We start from the raw sequence: 19,781 nt of genomic DNA, 5'->3' as shown, positions 1-19,781 counted from the left end.
ACTCTGAAATTTTACTGGAAACAATTTTATTTTCTAATTTTCAGAATGGAGCTAAGCACGTCCATGCATTTATTCACACTCCCACTGGAACGCACTTCTGTGAAGTTGAACAGATGAGGAGTGGTGAGAAAATATTTTTCATGCTTTCATTCTGCAATAGCAATTTAAGTTTTTTTTTCCTTCCAAACAACTCTTTATTAACACTGAACAAATCTGTAGAAAATTCTGAAGGCTTTTAAATCTGAGATGGAAATGAGCATTGTGGCTTTAGGCTACATTAACAAACTACCTACTTTTTAATCTTAAAAATATAAAAATGAAATAATACCTTTTGTGACAAATCTGGGAATTGAGCAGGGTAGATTATTTTTATTACCCAATTTTGAGGTAGGGAAGGAAAAAAGCCCTGGGTTGACAAAAACCAAATCTCTGAATTTTTTACCAATATTTTTTGTACCATGCCATCCTATAATTATAATAATCTTTGTCAGAAATATCTAATAAATAACAATCCAGTTTTCCTAATGTTTTATTTGCATAATAAACACTGATAATTTTATAATTACTATAAAATGAACCTCATTTAAAGTAGCAAAGACAGCTATATAATTCTATTCACCAAGAAATTTAAAAAGTAACAGTGGAACATAATTACAACACAGAACTGAAGATTGAATTTAGCAAATACTAAAATTCCCAAAGCTTGTCTTCCATTGATTTGTTGAGGTTATCAGAGCACAGTTCAACAATTGGCTAAAAAGTAGACCAGAAGACCTCTAAGAACTTTGGAGCCAAATGTGGTAGAAAAGTCTCTATCCTAATAAAAAATAAACTGAGGGTGTGGACTGTGAACTTTTTTCCTTTTCTATTGTCCTTTCTTTTCCTCTACTCTCTTTTCCTCTTCTGTCCTCTTCCCCTTTTTTCCTTTTTCTGTATCTCCTTCTCTTTCTTCTCTGGCTTTCTGCCAAGAATTTGAGGTGACATCTCATAAATGTGAGAAATGTTAGATGGTTAATAAAAATAAACCCCTTCTCATTCTGTGTTTATTGGATAATACCTTCCCTTAGAAAGTTCTAGTATATTAGCTATCATTTAATGTTTTTCACTATCTGTATCAAATTCTAGATACAGACAGGGCCTTCTCAGTGTTTGATCAACAGTTATGAAATTATTATCATATAAAGGGCACTGAATAACAAGTTATTGAATGAAGTTGAAGAGATAATGATTTTTTAATCTTGCACGTATGTAGTCATGTGTTATATTAACTTGCTGACTGGGTTGTTAAAGTGTAACTTCCTTCCCTTCCTTCCTTCCTTCCCTCCTTCATTCCTTCTTTCCTTAGTGTGTGTATGTGGTTTTGGGAGAGAAAGAGAAAGAAAGGTATCCTTACTCCCCAGGCCAGTGTTTTCCTACCCAAACCACACCAACTACCCTCATAAAATTATGAAGTCTAAGCCGGCTCTGGGCAACAGTAATATAATGCAAGCTATGTGTGTAATTTAAACATTTTCTAGTAGTCATATTGGAAAAGCAAAAAGATTAATTTTAATAATATGTTTGATTTAATCCAATACACCTAAAATAGCACTTAAGTATGTAATAAATATAGAGGAGTATTGATGAAATATTTTACTTTCTTTTATAAAAATTGTCTTTGAAATCCTGAATATATTTTATATTTATAGGACATCTCAATTCACATTTACTATATTCCAAGTGCTTAATAGCCATATGTGGCTTGCAGCTACCATGTTGATTAGCACAGCTCTAAACCATTTTTTAATAATTTTTGCAATACTTGGCATATTCCTCATTCCACTTTCAAGTATATAATATAATGGCAGGGCTAGAATTAGATTTCAGGAGAGCTAATTTAGAAAATGAGAGCATGTATGAAATATGCTTATGTCATTCATTGGAATACTATTCATTCAGCAATTAGAATTTGAGGACTTCTTATGTAAAACAGTGACTATAGATTCAGAGGTAAATAAGACTTTCCCTGACCCTAGTGAGTTTATAGTAGATGAATAGTAGGAGATAAACTTATAAAAAGATTTATTACAATATGAGGGCCTAAAGAACACAATGAAGGAATTAAAGTCATGCTATGGAAACAAAGAAGTACAGAAAACTTACTTTACCTACAGTCAGGAAGCCTTGACCATGGAGGAGGAAATACTGATTAATTTTTTTTTTTTAATGATTCAGAATGCCCTGGGCATCGAATAGGTAAAGGAAGTTACAGGTAGAAGAAACAGCATGTGCATGGGTAGGGGTCATGAAGGAGTGGGAGGGGAACACTAAAACATTTTGAGCATTTGCCTTATGCTGACCACCATTTGGGGCCAGTAATTTTATTGTTGAAAAGGCAAAGCATCTGAGGAAATGGTAGCAAGTTTGAAGAGTCTAGTTCTTAGAATGGAAGGTGCAGAGATGAAGAGGAACATGAAGAGGTTGGCTTGGGCTGGATTTTGAAGGGCCTTGTGCACCATAATAACAAGATTGGTGTAACTTGGAGGTAGTTTCGCATGGTGGGTAGCCCATAGGTCTTGGAATCAGACTACACTGTATTTGAACTTGATTCCACTACTTGATAACTTTGTGACGGTAAGAGCATTTCTTACACTACTTCAGTGGTTTTTCATTTGTAAGATGAGGAAAACAGTGACCACCTCAATAATCTAGAGAATTAAAAGTGATAAATATTAATGTAAAGGATTTACAGTAGAGGTCCAGAGGAGGTCTTTAAGTGTGCATATGTGTGTTTACTATTTATAATTCTGATCAGGATTATGGTGAACTGGCAGAGAAACAGGTAATAGTGAGACATTTGGAAACTTGTTGCAGCGATTGAAGACATGATGGAAACTGAGCTAAGACAGTAGAAGTAGGGATGGAAAGACTGCAGAGGTGGGGAGGGACACGATGTGAGGCATTTCTGAAGTGCAGTTAGTAGATCTGAGCAGTTGGGTAGGGAAGGGAGGTAAGAGAATAGAAGGGGTTAAAGTTGCTCTAAAGTCAGGAGCTTGGGGGAATTGACTAAGGAGAATAGTGCAATGAAGCTGTTTTTGGGGAAAAGCTGGTGATTTTGGGAATAAGGGATGGAGACAGATTTAGCATAAACTGAGAGTAGGTGAAGCTGTTGAGAAGAAGGAGCCATTCCAGAAACATATATAAAGTAAGAGGAAAGATGAGCAGGCCCAGGGAAAACTCCCCAGTTTATGGGTTGGGCTGTTCGAAGCATAAGACAGAAGAACAGTAAGGGAGATAGAAGGAGAATTGGGGAGAGAGAGAGTGGTGTCATGGAAGCAAAAGAAAAATACATTTCAAGAAATCAGGAGTTAATTGGAGCAAAAAGATGCATAACAAATAGGCTCATATGTAGTGGCTCCACTCAAGAAGTTCACTGCCTTTGTAAAAATCTAGTTCAGTGTAGGGGGCTGGGGAAGGGGATGTTGGGATGCTCTGCTCCAGGAAGTCATTCAGGAACCCAGGTTGATGCAACCATATATTCTTAATCCTTACTTTTTGGGGTTACCGTGAGAGTAGATCCCCTTACTGGACAACCAGAGGAGGAAAGAGTTTGGAGGAGCAAAAGGAGGAGACAGAGACCCCTCAGGCATAACACCCAGCCTTGAAAGGAGCACACAGCCCCTCTCCTGGAGAGAACCCGATCACACAGCCACGTCCAACTGCAATGGAAGCTGGGAAATGTAGTCTAGCTGGGTACCCAGGAAGAAGATGAAATAGTGAACAGCTAGCAGTCTGCCACAGGAAAGTTAAAACATCTGGGTTAAAAGAAGACTAAAGAGAAAGCGTACAGTTTGACTAATAGGTCACTAGTTGCTTCCACAAGAATAGCTTAGCAGAGCCCTGGAGGTGGAAGTGGAGAGTCTAATTATAGGGCTCTGCAGATCAGAAGAAGGAAACAGGCTGCCCTCACATCCTTATTCTTTCCAGGAATTACCAGGAGCTATCATCAGCTTGAATTCAGTCATCTGGCTGCTGCAGAGTGGAGAAACTAGTCATCATAAGCAGGCCAACTCTTTTTCTTTCTGCAGAAAATTGCAAGTCTTCAGGGTACTGTGGTACCTGTGGCCATGTTCCCAAAGGCTTCTGCTTAACTCATCTAGAGTCCAGTGCCCCTCCAATATCACACAGGGCTGTCAGGGAAGAGGAATCTGTTGCCTTAAAATATGCAGTGTGTGTGTGTGTTGTCTTCCAGTGGTGTATATATGAAGGTGACATTTGTCCTCTTTCCCTTTTTGGAGAATAAGGATCTGTGCTCTTCAGGTAGTAAAGTTTCTTCTTAATTTGCTTAATATCCAAGAGCTATTACTACAGATATTGTGAGTTGAGTCAATATATAATCACTGTCATAAGAAACGCCCTTGCATAGGCTTAAATGAAGAAAATGGTCATTATCTCACTCTCACACACTCACATGCACATACACATCCCAGTTCACATGGCAAAGACTGTTGTTTCAAATCTCTAAGTAAGGCTTTTAGTTGGGGGCTAGCTGGGTTGGTGGGATTCTACCCCCTCAAACACAGGCACTTAATCACATATTCAGCCATACTACTCCCAAAAGGCACTTTGCCCAGCAGGACATGTAATTGGATTTCTCCTGGTGGCCTGGATTCATTCTTATCAACTGAATGAACACTTACAGAAAGCCTACTGAATTTCAAGTACATTTTAGACCCTGAGAATTGCTATAAAACTCCCATGACACTGTTTCCTAGTTGGATCTTTGAAAGCTACATCTATTTCAAAGCTTTTATCTATTTCAAAGTCTGCTGGTTCCATGGGAGAATCCAGAAGAGAGATTTCATGTGTCTCTGTGAACTGCAAGCTTAACCAAGTCTTGAAGTCACTGGGATGGCTGAGTCACTAATTTGGCCCCCAACCCTCTGCACTATTTGAACTATAACTCACAATAATTGAAGAACCAAATTTCTCCCAATCTGACACTATTTTTAAAAATTCAGCTAAAGCATACCTAAGTATATGGATGGAAGATAAAACTTTCAACTAAGATACTGTCTTCTGATAGTGAAAGAAAATCTATTGGCATGGAAACTAGTTGGGGTAGGAGAAGGGTTTTAAGGAAGGGAGATAATGAAATTGAAGTCCTGATGATGAATGATGAAATGGAATTGGAGGAGAACAAATTTAAGAGGTGTCGAGCTGGGCAGATGGTAGAAGGGAGATGGGGAAGTGGGAGACCTAAGACAGAGATAGCCACTGCCAAGAAGGCTGTCTCAGTTCTTCTATATCAAGACTAAAGCTCTCTTCAGTTCCAAGAGTTCTTAGCAAACTCAAGGTCTTTTAAAATCATCTTGCTCATCACCTCATTGTGCAAAAGCCCACTGAACTTCCTTCTGTCTGGATGACGTCATCTCTCCCCATCCAGAATGACATCGAGGGAGCTTTCACTCTCTCGGCACGAGCTAAATGGACTCTCACAGGCAAATGAAATTTAATTGATCTTCACTTTCTCTAGCACTTTACAAGTTTGAGGTTTTCTACTAGAAAGATTTAATATAGTTTTAAAATATCCTCCTTTTAGCTATTTGTGTCCTTTTTGGGGGTGTTAAACATAGAAGCAATTATCCTTTTCATGACAGGACTCTTTTCTTGGCTCAGTAAAGCTTTGTGCTTTGTAACACCTGATGCGTAGGTAAGGAACTGGGCTTATTTTCTATTAATTTGCGGTGAGTTTCTTTCTCTTAGAGAGTGAAAGGGTAGGATGTATGCTTCTCTGAGAGATAAACCACAGTCTGGTAAGTGTGTAGGAGGACACTAAAAGCTAGAAAATATTATGTTCCAGCAAAGTAAAATGTGAAAATCTTGCCTTTGCATTACTCCATAACCATGGCAGAAAGGAAATTAAAAGAATTAATTGGTTTCATGGGAAGTATGTAGAAAAGGATGGTCTTTTTGGTTGAATTACTTCTTGTTAGTCTAAATTGGAGTCTTTTTTAGAGTGTGTAAGGTATCATATTTTTAATTGATGGGCCTATGCATTTGAAAAGCTCAGGTTCTTACCCGTGTTCAGAAAGCAGGGGCACTGCCAGTAGAGAAGATAAAATAAGCTCTCTGATTTCATGCAGTGTGTAATGTATGCCAAGGGGAAAAAGCATTCACGCTCAAAGAGAATAATTTTCTTGTTGTTCTTAGGATGATGAGCTATTCAGAGTAGATGGTTTGCCTTCTGCCCAAACTGTGGCAATAGTTAATTGTCTTTGGGAACATGAGACATTTTATTCTGTGTGAAACTGTGGCCAAAACACATTAGATAAACACAACTGCTTTCTCCATTTTCAAATTCTATCAAGAAAGTAGATCATTACAGAGCTGTCTGGCAGGACTGACACTCCCCAAAGATCAATAAATCTCATCCTTGGGCTGGAGATGTGTAAGGATGACACACACATCAGAAGTAGTTTTCAGAACCAGTGAGCCTTTGTAAAACATGGGGAATATTTATAGGTAGCTGAAGTTGATAAGAAAAGGTAATTATGGCAAGATCATAATAACTTATGGAGCAATTTCTATGGGGCAGCCATTCTACTAAGTTCTCCTATGGGTGTTATCTTAGACATATATCAACTCAAGAAAATAAGTATGATTATCATCTCCACTTAACAGATGAGAAATTCAAGGTAGAGAGAGGTTAAATAATTTTTTTCAGGGGAACAGTGCTCATAAATAGGGGAGGAGAGGCATGGAGGCTGCTGAGATTTAAATTCAGGAATCTGATTCCCAAAACTAAGAACTCAACCACTGTGTAACACTGCATGCAGAAACCCTTTTATGACTAAGACCAGAGTCTTATTAGCATGCATGGATGCTGACAATCAAGGCCAGCTATATAGGAAAGATTAAATAGGTGAAGTTTGCCTTTGGTTCTCCTTCACCTTTTCTTGTTACTCCTTCAGGGGTTCCCACTGCCTGTTCTAACCCTCTTCCTGACTGCAAACCTGTTTCATTTCTATAGTTTTTTTTTTCTAGCAAGAATTACTATTGAAGTAGATTATGATATTTATAAAGGCTTAAGGAATCACTCATTTAAGGGGTCATTGTATTTCAATAGGAAATTTTTAAGGAATAAAAGGTTTTCAAAACAAGTAGGGGTCACTTCTAAAAGTGATGCTTCAATTTCCATTTCAGACCAGTGGAAATGGTATTTTTCAGGCTAGGGGCTGTCAGAAGCCCTCAAAGCACACTGTGGAAGGGGAGGTAGCAATCTTGTCTCCTGTTCTCTTATTGTAAAGAAATAGGGAGACAGAGTTAAAGGACAGAGAAAACATTGTGCAGATGGGGAGTGATTCAAAAAGAAGGAAGAAAAGCATTGAACACCACATCAATGGAGTAGAACTGCCTAGAAGAAAAAGAAACTAAGTTGTGAGAAACATTTCTTAATGTGAATCAGTCTTGCACTCACTCATTCATTCATTTAACAGAAACTTATTGATTGCTTCTGCAATTCTCTCAGACTTAAGACTTAGACTCACTTAGATCAGCTCTACACTTCACTTAGAAATGCTGATTTTGCAGAACCATGTCTTGTTTACATCTGTAATCTGATAAAGACAGCCAACTTAAAGCATCAAGGCATTGCTGGTGTCTTTCTCTTGATTCTTCTTCCAGTTGAGAACTTCAGAATGCTGGACAAATACAATTTTCAGTTTTACTACATTATCCTCGAACACACTGGCCAGAATACACTGTTTAATCAGCACATATTCAGTCATCATATCTGCCACTAACCAGTGGCCATTGCTCTGTCTGATAGGTGCATGCACATGGCTAGGAAAATACCAAAATATAGTCATTCTTTACCTCCTTCTGAAAGTCCACAGCTCCTGAGCTAATGGCAACAGTTGAAACCATAGGGGATGTAAACCACTGGATTGCTAAACTGCCTGGATTTTAACTGAGGATCATGGGTTATATTCTTGTTCTTCAACTAAGACCCTGAACAGTATAGTGATGCCTGACACCTTTGGCCCTTAATTTATATACTAAACAGGCCAAGAAGGGTAGATACTAGGACTGACTTTGAAACTGACAAGAGGTGACCTTAGAGGTCTGGCCATGGCACTGTACTCTCAGGGGTTTGTACCCAAGTGATCTCTGAGTGTCCAGCTTCACCAGCCTGCGTGTAAACATAAGGATGTGGTGATGTTAATTCCTGAATCTTCCTATCCTTGTAGGTCTGTCATTATAAAACTTCTAGACCTTTCCAGCCAAAGTCTCCCACTTGCTCATAGCTGGGAGGACTGTGTCACATGTACTCAGGGAGAATTTTGCAGTGGCTCTGCTCAGCATTTTCTGTGCTAGTTGCCACGGTTCCTTGGGGAAAACGATGCTGTCTGCAGAGCACTGTGCCCTGGGGATTCCCAGTGTGCCACCTGGTGCTGTGTTCTCTTCAGGCTTTAGCAGACTGCTGGAGCTACAGTGTGTTTCACATAGAAAAAGAGAAAATCTTCCCCTCACTAACTCTGTGCCCCACCTGTCACCTGGAACTTAAGCTAGAACTGGCTTAAGGCACACAAGTAAACAGCTTATAATGATTATAACTATGACCCCTCCACCTCCCCCTTCATCTTATGAGGTGCCGTCAGGGACTGCAGGAGAGCATATCACCCCACCGTTGTTTCCAACTCTGCCCTCTCCCCTCCAGATCGCCACGAGCTGACTTTTTGCCTTCTCCTTCAGCCAAAACCAAAAGTCTGTCTGGGTATACACTTAGGCCAATCTATGCCGTATGGGTCACTGGCCTCCCCTTCCCAGTCTCTGTATAGGCTCAGCCAGGCCCATGCTGCTATCCTTATGAAGCTGTCTCATTTTTCTGAGCTCATAACCAGAGGAACTGAGGGTCTAGTAATTGGAGCCATCAGTCCATGTGGATGAGCAATATGACTCCCCTCCCCGCCCCAGAAAGGGATCAGACAGAAGAACTGCTCTAGAGGAGCTTGTGAACCCACTTCGGTGTGACTGTCTGTTGAATGAGATGGAGCTCGGGACGTGGAAGGTAGTTGGCCTAGAAGCACCCCTACGTGAAGCTGAGAGGAAGATGCCCATTTCTGTGGGTTCATCACCACCTGGAGGTTTATTTAGTCTTTGGTCTTCAGTCCTCCCAGGGCAGGAGAGAGCAGGGAGTCGTGGAATCCAAACAGAGGGAAAGGCACCAGCCTCGTCACTTGGACGTCAGAGGATACAGGGAGACAGAAAATGTGGGCCTTGGGGTAATTCACTGTACAAACATGGTGTGCCGTGTTTTGACAACCAGGGTCCTCATGGCTGGGTATCAGTAAAAGGCACTATTTTGTTCATGGCTCTCATCTCCTCTTACCTTTTCACTTAAAGCAGGACCTCCAGTCATTCATTCTGGAATCAAAGACCTCAAGGTCTTAAAAACTACACAGTCCGGATTTGAAGGGTTCCTGAAGGCACCATTTACCACGCTCCCGGAGGTGAAGGACAGGTGCTTCGCCACTCAAGTATACTGCAAGTGGCGCTACCACCAGCACAGACACGTGGACTTTGAGGCTACCTGGTATGAGCACGTGCTGCAGGGCACCTGCCCTTCCCAGGGGCTTGGAGCTCATGGCATGGTCCGAAAGGGAGGCTTAGAGCTGTTCAGTTCAGACTCCCAACTGTTCAAAATCCCTTCTCTTGGATTAACAGGAAGACGTTGGTTTTCATTTGAATCAGTGAATCCACACTTGGATCTCATTTGCATTTAGCTGAATGACCTGCGTTCACCACCCAATTTCCCTGACCCTCTGTTTTTTAAGTGATTAAGTCAGTAGTTCTTAATTGTGACTGTGTGTCGCAATCATCTGGAGGGCTTGTTAGACACAGACCACTGGGTCACCCCTAGAGGCTCTGATTCTGTATGTCTGGGCCAGGGCCCAAAAACTTGCATTTCTGACAAACTCCCAGGAGATACTGTGCTGCTGGACCAGGGGCCACATGTTAAAAACCACTGTATCAAGTGAGAATAAGGATATTTGGCCTTGCCACCTCCTAGTAGATGCAGAAAGGGCTAAACGAAGGTGACCAACTTGTCCCACTTTGCCAAGGACTTTCCTGACTTTAACACTGAAAGTCCCATGTCCCAGGCCACACCTTGACCCCAGGCAAACTGGACAGTCGATCACCCTAGGCTAAACTCAAAATGAGGTGATAGTCACAGAAGCACTTTATAAGTGATAAATGCCTTAACAGTATAAAGGTATGGTTATTATAAAATCCTCGATGAGCAGTAATTAGGCTTCTGAACTTGCAGAGTTTGCCTGAGATCCCATTACCAGGTATCCCATTATTTTGCTGAAGCTCTAATTATGAGAAACTTCTAACTCTATGAGGAGCTGGAATCTGCCCATTGGTTGCTTCCTCCCACCAGTATTGTTTTGCTCTACTCCTTTTATTATGTGAAGGTTTGGAAATGCTTAGAGAAACCCTCACCTCAATCTTCTTTTTCCTATGTTATTTCGGGTGTTCCCCACAGGCAGCAGCCTGATGTATTTATGTTGGAAAGAGTACAAACTTGTGCATGCCAGAGTCAGGGTACTAACTGGGCCTTCCACTGAAGGGAGGGATCACTTAACTTTAAAACTCGGCTTCTTCATCTCTAGATTGGGTATAATAATAGTTCCTGCCTCAGGTATATTGAAAGAATTCAATGAAGTAATCACATAAAATGCTTAGCACAGAGCCTAAACCCCTAAAACTGTAATAATTCAAGGAACAGCCAAACTGGAATGCTTGGGGGGTCTTTCCAGGCACACGAAACGTAGAGGGAGATTTTTCCTGTGGTTCCCACTGGGCCCTGGTGCCAGATTATGAAAACAGCCTAGTGTTGTTCCATATGTTTGTTGGATGGTGTGTGTGTGTGTGTGTGTGTGTGTGTGTGTGCAGGGAACTTGGAAATGAGATTTTTCAGCAATTTTTTTTTTTGGACTTTCAAAATATTACTCTCCTCTAAGTCCAGCAATAAAGTTGTTTTCTGGGGTACAGAGGATCATTGTTTCTTAGCTTTATAATGCATTCCTAAAAGGTCACCCTATGAGAGTTCTCAGTTTTCTTTTCTGTGTTTCAGGGATACTGTTCGGGACATCATCCTGGAGAAATTTGCTGGACCTTTCAACAAAGGCGAGTACTCACCCTCTGTCCAGAAGACCCTGTATGACATCCAAGTGCACTCCCTGAGCCAGGTTCCTGAGGTAGGTTTCGTCACTTGCCATTCTGAGGACTAAGAGAACGTGTGTCTCCTGTCATCTCTCAAAGAAAGCTGAGAGTTAGAGTAAGAAAGTGGAAGGCACAGGAAAAATGACATCTGTTGTTCAAAAGCCTGTTATAGCAACTGAGAAGAGGGCAAAAAATGGAAAAATCATTCTGACCTGAAAACACAGGTCACTGCTAAGTTCTCCGATTTTGTCGAAATTTTTTTGGCATCTTCAACCTGCAGTGGTTTAAGCCTCGTATTCAGGACACTCAAATGCCCTGAAGGAGGGGTAATTAGACCAAGGGTCTATGTTTCAGAGGAGCCGGAGAATGGAGAGTAGATGCAGACAGATTCTACCCATCTGTCTAACCATACATTGACACATACATACATTTTTATTGAATTGTTATTATGTCTCTGTTAGCACATAAGGAGTACAAATATAAATTAGACATGAGTCCTACCCTCAAAGAATCAATCATTCAGTGACTGAAGAAAATAACTAACAATACAATAGAGGATAGAGTATTATGGAAATACAGAGGAAGGCACCTAACTCAGGAGCAGGGGCTTTCTGGAGGGAGAGGTGTGTGAGTTGTCTTAAGGGACAAGTAGGGGTTCTCTGGGTTCACACTCAAGGGTAAGGGAGCAGAGTAGGTATGGAGAAAGGGGCCAGAGGAGAATTTTCATTTACTGTTAACTTGCCATATGTGAAGCTCCAGGAATGAAAGGCCTTCCAAGTGCCTAGACCTGAGGCAGGAACCAGATCAGGAAGACCTCTGTGGGCTTATATAGACTTCATTCTGAAAGCTCTTAGGGGCCACCAGGGATTTAAGCAAGGTGTAGCTATACCAAATTTTCTCTCTAGAAAGATCACTCTGAAAGAAGTGTCATAAATTAAAAGGATGATGGGCCACAGACAAGGAGACCTGTTGGGAGGCTGTTGCAGAAATCTGGCAAGGAAGGCCTGAACTAAGACCAGATCGGGATGGAGAGGAAGAGTACCACCCTTACTCCTGAGCAGGAGGGCCCCCTGCATGGCCCAGCACATTAGAAGCCTCCTTCAGGCCTCCCTCAGGCTGTGCCTTTCTCCACTAGATGAAGAGTCAGGGGGCCAAGTTAACAAACCCTTCAGGGGCCCATGCATCCTCCCCTAGGTCATTCCCTGGATACCTGCACCCCAGAATTTCCTGCCCTAATAACCCTGAGATAACTTCCAGAACCCATGCAAGCTCCTTCCCCAGGTGAAGCAGTTGTTCCTGACAATGCCAGGGACCAGAAGGAATTTAGGAAGCTGACGGGCCAGCACCAGAAGGCTGTTTGGTCACTGAAGATCTCCAAGTTTTCTGATCCAAGAAGCTATTACTTTTCTGAGAAGCAGGTTTTGCACATGGAAGGGAGAAGAGTGGGTTCACCCTATGATAGCAGAGTTAGCAGGAGGAGCAGTGTTGAACAGTAGAGGAATATCAGAGGGTGTCTCAGAGAGAGAGGTGGAACACTGAGTGAAGGGCTAGTGGGTAGGTGGGGTGGGAGAGTGATGGAGAGAGGTTCACAGCTGCCCTGTGTGATACATATTATTATGGATTCCAGATAGAAGATATGGAAATCAGCCTGCCAAACATTCACTACTTTAACATAGATATGACCAAAATGGGACTGATCAACAAAGAAGAGGTAAGAGATTTAAAAAATACTTAACGTACACCTGCACCCTTCCCTTTACTCCCCTTACCTATCTTTATAAATTTGGGATAATATCACCAACCAAAACTCTTAACAGCTGTTGCTTTGGGAATATTTATAGTTGCCATTAATTAGAGCCCTCTTAGACTCTGGGCCTTTTGATACGTGCAGCTGGTGTCCCCTAGAAGTGGATGAATGAAGTGGGGAGGGTTGGAATTTGCAGAGTGAAAGACAAAGAAAGAACAGAGCATGCCAAGGAAAGAGCTTGGAGATCTGTTTCTCCAAAAAGTGCCACAAGGTCACAGCTTTGTTCTTCGGTCATGAGGTGATGAGGGGAAAAAAAATAATTGTGTTTTCATTTTCTTCCAATAGCTTTAAATTTTGATTACATAGTCAATTTAAGTAGCATACACTATAAACAGAAAAAATGGAAGAGTGTGTTTCTAATAGCAATTTCACAAGGCAAAATAAGGAAGTTCATTTTTTGAAAGTAAAATGGAAAAGCACTTGTTTTGTTAAAAGTCCCTGTTCTTAGCCAGGCAGGAGGTTAAGGGAAGTCAGTGTATCTGACTAGACAGCCCCCAGTCCCCACAAGCAGCCAGTTGTGGTCAATTCTGGGAGATCAGAACTGTCCCCTCACCCGCTTGGATCACTTTCAGAATGGTAGGGTTTCTCAGAATGGTAGGATTTCTGTTTGATCCATCCTCTCCCAGGTTTCAAGTATTTGAAAGACACCATTTTGGTAGCTTCTTTTAGTGTGTAGGGGGAGTGAGATAGGGAGAGGCCATTTATCAGCATGGCTGTGCTGCCCTAGGATCCTGTCCTGTGGCGAACAAAGGCCATTATGGGCCTGCTGACCCAGGAGCCTCAGGCCGGTCACAGCCCTTCTGGCCAGTCATCTGGTTTCTGCTCTGCAGATTCTGTTGATGGGCTCCAGTGGGCTCTGTACCACCACAGCTGTTGCTGGAGGCTGGGAGCAGCCCTGGGGAGCAGAGATCATGCTCTGGTGCCCAGTAGAGTTGATACAGAGCCTGATCTGCAGAGTAGAGCAACCTTGATGCCACCTGTTGTTCATTCAGCTGAAAGGAGGGGCAGCGTCATTTACTTCAGAGGAAGGAAGGGGTGTTGATCACCAGCATGCCATTAATTAGAATGCAAAGCCTTTGTAAAAGATTCCCTTCTAAAGGGCAGGACAGGGACCTGAAAGTAATACTGGCCATGTCCACTGAGTGTAACAAATGGGCCCCAAATGGAAAAAGGTGACACAGCATGGTCAGAGCATCCTCTCAGGAGCCCTGACGGAGAGGCCCCCCAACATCGCAGGCCTGCACTTACCCCAGATCAAAGGCTTGCTGGTGGGCTGAGGCACAGTTGCCCTTGGTCTAAGAAGTCAGTTGGGAAGCTCCCTCCTCAGGTCCAAGCAGGGTCCTGGAGGTAGGAAGGCCCCTTTGGACCAAGGCTCTGCATACAGGGACCTGAGTGGTTGCACAGACTATTCCAGGTCTGTGTCTGCACTCTGGCTGGCCGGAGCCCCTCTCAGGCCCTCACTCAGCAGGTGAGCACAAAGTGAAAGGAACATATGAGAAGCAGGGAGTCAGGACACACTGACAGTAGCAGAGAAGTGACAAATGACAGGGTGGGAAGACAGAAGAACTCTAAATGCACAGCTGTCTGGAGCCATTTAGCCCTGGGCTAAGAGCCCAGAGGACCTCAAATGTTCCTGAGGGCATGGCGGTATTACAGCGTTGACCAGTGACTGATGTTCAGAGTGAGTCATCAAGCAAAGGCCATGTTCACTACACTCTATTTAAAAAGCAGGGATGTGTAATGCATTTGAGAAACATTTATATCTCACTGATTAAAATCTTTCAAAAACTCTTTCCTGGAAAATCGACTCATCTCTCAACTATTGCTGGAAAAATAAAACTGTGCTTGAATTAGCTTGACTGTAAGAGTATATACATTTTTCTGTTTAGCAAGTAGGTTTTTATTTACTATTGATACATAGAAAAAAGGAGAGATCTATTTTAATGCCTCTGAGTTGCCATGTGGTTTTTCTACAGGTCTTGCTACCATTAGACAATCCGTATGGCAGAATCACAGGCACAGTCAAGAGGAAGCTGACTTCGAAGCTGTGACGTTGTACCTGCTAGTGGGAGTCCACTCTCAGCGGAGGAATGCCTTAAGCCACTTGAGATACTAGAAATCATAGTGTGTATCCTGCAAATTTTCCACCTCTTATGTTGATTTACCGTATTCATTTTCCTCTTGTATAAAAGAACTCTTCTATACCTAGCTCAGCAAGGTGTTCTGTGATTAGTAATTGTAACAGGTTGCTTCACAAATGCTGAGCAGCCTTAGAACAATCGTACATCAGTGTTTCTTTGCAGTTGCCTTGGACCTTCCTTTCTTAAAGAAACTTTAGAATCAGTTACTAAGAAAATAGCCATGAATTAATGGAGGAAGTTTTATGTCAATGAATTTGTGCACAAGTTTAAGAAGCAAGCATTGTTTTCATCCTACTGATGCTAAAACATCACTTCTGAGTAATGCAGTAAGTGTAATTACAAAATCATATTTTGAAAAATATCACTATTGTGACTTTGATTAGACTGAATATTTGAATTGTTAAGAATGCTCTAGCATATGTATCACTGCAAGTTTATTTCTACTCTGAAAGTACTTTTATAATCTAATGTACTGATTTTATGACTTTTACAACCACTAGAGAATATTTAGTGCTCATTGAGGCACTGAAAAAAGGTGCAAATTGTTTTTCTTTGAATAAATGTCTGTCAGTTTGGCAAAAAGAGCCACATCTAATAAATGCCTTTTCACCCATGAATATACATATAGAAAGAACACTAGGGATTATATATATGAAAATATCAGCAATCATCCAGATGATTTCTGGATGATAGGGTTATGAATTATTTATATTTTTTGCCATGTGCTTTTCTGAAATTTCCAAATACAAACATTTATTACTTTTATAATCAGAGAAATAAATACATTTGATGATTTAAAGATCCATTCAGATTTGACTGGTGATTGTATCAGTTGATTAACCCTGCTTTTGTATATATATCATAAAGCTTCATAAGCTATAATTTTAGAAACCATGATAAAAACCTATCCATATGACATTCTAGGTAACATTCCTCCATTTTTAAAAATCACCATTTATTTTAAAAGTTTTTAAATCTTCATTTTTATTAAAGGCTTACATATGAGCACCTAGTATTACTTGATAATTCTGCTCCATTCACCTTTATAACACTACTATTTAAGGTAGCATGATGTAGTGTTTAATTTTACAAACTCATTTAAATCCTGATAGCTATATGATGTTTCCTCATCTGTAAAATGGAGATGATAGAGCTCATCTTGTAGGTTTTTCAGGATTAAATGGGTTAATGTTTGTAAAGTGCTACGGTAGTGTTTATGTATGCCTGACACATAGAAATTTCTGTCTGCGTTAAGTGAAATAACTTGCCTTTTTTCATTTGTTATTAGACCCAAGAAGGAAGTCATCACTGGACTTCGTGGGTGGGGAGAGAGGTGGGAAATCTGAGGGCAGCAACCCCTAGAGACCCTGGAGGCCATTCACAGGCTGGTGCCTGCTTGGAAAGACCGTGAGATAAGAAGGGTGATACAATCTGAGAAGAAAAATTTTGTGCTACATTGAATACTCATGTTACAAAATGTGCTTCTACAGCATGTAACTTTTGCATGGCCAAAGAGCCAGTACGTCTTATTCCTCCGCTGATTTGAGCTTTCTATTCAAAGGAGAATTTAGAGTCTAACATGATTTTTCCTAAGAAAAGCAAAACAAAAACCAATACCAAAAAACCCTCCCGCAAGACCAGAAACCTTAATTGGTCCCTTTTTACCTGATATTATCTTGGTCATGGAAGCTTTAGAAACACCGTATTTGCTTCAGAGAAGAAATCCATGTTAGAGCGGAATCCTTATATCGAAATTGTGGCCCATTTTATACATACATGCCTTTTGCTTCTCATGAACTTGTAAAGCACTATTGTAGTGGACTGCAAAGGAGCTACTAGATGTTATACGTTGGGAGTGGCAGGAAAGCCTGGAGTCTGTGAAATTGTCAAGGACCAGATTCCTGTTTTATGAAGGATGTTCTTTGTGGTTAGAATTGTAAACTATGTGCTGAAAATCAGGCTTCGGACTTTCCTGCTCCTTTCATTGCTGGCCGGGGAGCAGGCCAAGGAGCAGGCTGGCCTGAACTATAAATACCTGTGAGGTGATTTACATCAAAACACGTGGTAATTTTTTGAGGAAGGCTACAGTGACTGGTACAGTTTTCTAGAAGCAGAGCTGCTCTCACAATAGTCTCAGGTCTTCTCTCCACATCCTTACCCCAAGCCCATCTGAAGCACTTTTGGGGGTTAATAAGGCAGTGATTCCAGCCCATTTACTGCCTGGGAGGTGGGTTGCTGGGAACTCAGTAGAGCAGCTGTCATTTGGAGCTCATGGTTTTGGCAGCCAAGATTCTGGCTAAGACTTGATCCAAATCCTCTAAATTTCATCTCCTAACTTCTCATTGAGACAGGCTCAAAAAAATGTATCCTATTCTTTTTCCTTTTTAGAATACAACTTAAGTTCATACATTCTTCACTTTTAGTAACCTGCTTTTCCTCCCTTTGTTCTCCCAGTAGAGTAGAAAGAACTCTTTTGAGACAACATTTTACTTATTTGCCATTGAAATAGAATTTACCTTTTTCAATTACCTGCAAAATTTAACTACACTAATCTGAACTTCTCTCTAATGCCCTAACCTTCTGTCCAGAAAGCATTTCCTTTCCTTCACACTCGGGGTTGATGGGACTTGACCACCTTCTGTAGTCTCTTTTGCAAAGCCTTTGGCACTTCCGTGTCCTTGCCTGCACTTGAGGAGCCACTGCTCCTTTCTGAGGGTGTGGATTTCAGATCATCTAGATACACGGGCTTCCTCCTGCTTCCAAATGTTGGAAAGTGAATCTCTTTGTATTCTGCATAGCCTTCGTTCTCATTTCTCTCAATCTCTAACACAGTGTCTCTCGTTCTTCCATTTGCCCAGACTTTTTCCTCAGAAAGTCTGAAAGTTTTTGCATCCTGTGGAAATCCTGTTGAGCATAGAATGGCTATGGGACCTTCGTCCCAGGAAAATGCTCATTTGCATCTCTACAGGTAACCTCACCATCTACTAAGAAGTCATTTACACTCTATCCTTAAAGTAGAAAGGATTCCTTTAGAAATGTACCATGTAAGGAATATATTTGACTAAACTGAGAAGAAAGGTGTACATTTCTATACCAGAGTATGTCTGGTATAGTGGTCTCCTGATGCTGGTGTAGCAAATTAACATGAACTTAGGTGGTGCATAACATAGAACTTTATTCCCCCGTTGTTCTGGAGGCCACAAGTCTAAAATCAAGGCATTGGGTGATCTCCTTAAGCCTGCAGAGGCGATCCCATCGTCGCTCTCTCAGCTCCGGTGCCTCGAGGGGCCCTTTGGCCTATGTCTGCATCCCTCCAGTCTCCGCCCCCATGGTCTCCCTGCCTCTTCCTCTTATCAGTGTCCCCTGTGAGCTTCTGGCAAGGACCTCATCACTGGACTCAGGGCCCAGCCAGATAACCCCAGGTAATACCTTTAGCACAAGATCATCAACTTAACGATATCTACAAAGACCTTTTTTCCACATAAGGCTACATATATGGGTTCTGGCAATTAGGACATGGACATGGGATTTGGGGGCCACCACTGAACACACTCCATTAAAACAGGGGATAATGAGCTTCTTAAGGGTGGATCTTCTGGTACCTATGGGATCGTCAGCCATGCATGAGCTACCATTCCCTTCATCAGCTGTCACATAGATGTTTATAAAATGGTGGAGAGTATGGACTTTGGATCTAGCCAGTGCTAAGTTTTACACTGGTCTCCACCAACTTTTACTTGTGTTACTTTGGGCAAGTGACCCTAAACCTTATTACTGTAATTTGAAATGGGAATAATAATAATACCTACCATACAGAGTAACAAGACTGAGGTGATTTGTGGGTGAGTTAAAATGCCTTTTAGCTAAGAGTGTCTTAAGCTGAGAGGACATCTTATTTACATAAGAAGTTTAGAGATGGGCTATCTCAGGATTGATTTGGCCACTCAGTGATAGCATTTAGGACTCAGGTGCATTCCATCCTTTGCTCCGCTGTCCTCACCATTTCCTCTATGGCCACAGAGTTGATGTAAAGCTCCTGCTAAAGATGCCGTGGTGCTTCACCACACCTTTTTTGGGACTGGTGCACTCAGATGCCAAAAGTAGTGGCCTCTGATGGCTTACACTTGGGTCCCTCTGCAGGAATTGCCCTTGACCACAGGAAACTGACTCACCTGTCTATACCTGCTCCTCAGGGGCAGCACCTCTAATGTTAGCCGCTGTAGGAGATTCAAAATCCTGACCCCCTTGTCAGTTGGGACATCTCAGCAGGGGCATTCTAGCTCCACAGCTCCTGATTGGCTGAGGCCTTTATTGCTACTGTACTGTAGTTCAGCTTCACTCTCCACCAGTCCTGCTTCCCTCACTGCTCACAGACACTGTCTGGAAAGCAATCCTCAATAAACCTCCTGCATGAGAATCTCACGGCTCACTGTATGTTTCTCAAGGAAGTCAAAGGACTATGTAATTTGGATGTGTATTGCTGGAAACTATTAATGCATTAAGAAAGACAATGAAAAGCAGGGGATGATTAGTAACCAATATAATGCAAAGCATGAAAGCAAGAAGGCCTCCTTGGGCAGCACAGAAAGAGACTCTATAGCCAGATGACAGAATAAACA

General features: G+C 41.6%; 1 protein-coding gene across 3 annotated transcripts in view; it reads left to right on the top strand.

The window, feature by feature from the left end:
• Positions 1 to 15,967, top strand: part of LOC118914888 (uricase) — a 71,912-nt gene extending 55,945 nt beyond the window's left edge. For 2 of the 3 annotated variants that reach the window (XM_036890188.2, XM_036890189.2), the window contains exons 4-8: positions 45 to 123; positions 9,391 to 9,577; positions 11,126 to 11,249; positions 12,842 to 12,925; positions 14,998 to 15,967. In XM_036890188.2, coding sequence (XP_036746083.2) covers positions 45 to 123; positions 9,391 to 9,577; positions 11,126 to 11,249; positions 12,842 to 12,925; positions 14,998 to 15,072 — 549 coding nt within the window. In that variant the 3' untranslated portion in view covers positions 15,073 to 15,967. Of the gene's footprint in view, positions 1 to 44; positions 124 to 9,387; positions 9,578 to 11,125; positions 11,250 to 12,841; positions 12,926 to 14,997 lie in introns of all 3 variants that reach the window. The other variant, XM_036890187.2, reaches the window with a different exon arrangement.
• The last annotated feature ends 3,814 nt before the right edge of the window (positions 15,968 to 19,781 follow it).

The sequence above is a fragment of the Manis pentadactyla genome, chromosome 4 (genome assembly GCF_030020395.1).
Source record: "Manis pentadactyla isolate mManPen7 chromosome 4, mManPen7.hap1, whole genome shotgun sequence".
NCBI classification, from domain to species: Eukaryota; Metazoa; Chordata; class Mammalia; order Pholidota; family Manidae; genus Manis; species Manis pentadactyla.
This window is presented reverse-complemented; position numbering and strand designations above follow the sequence as displayed.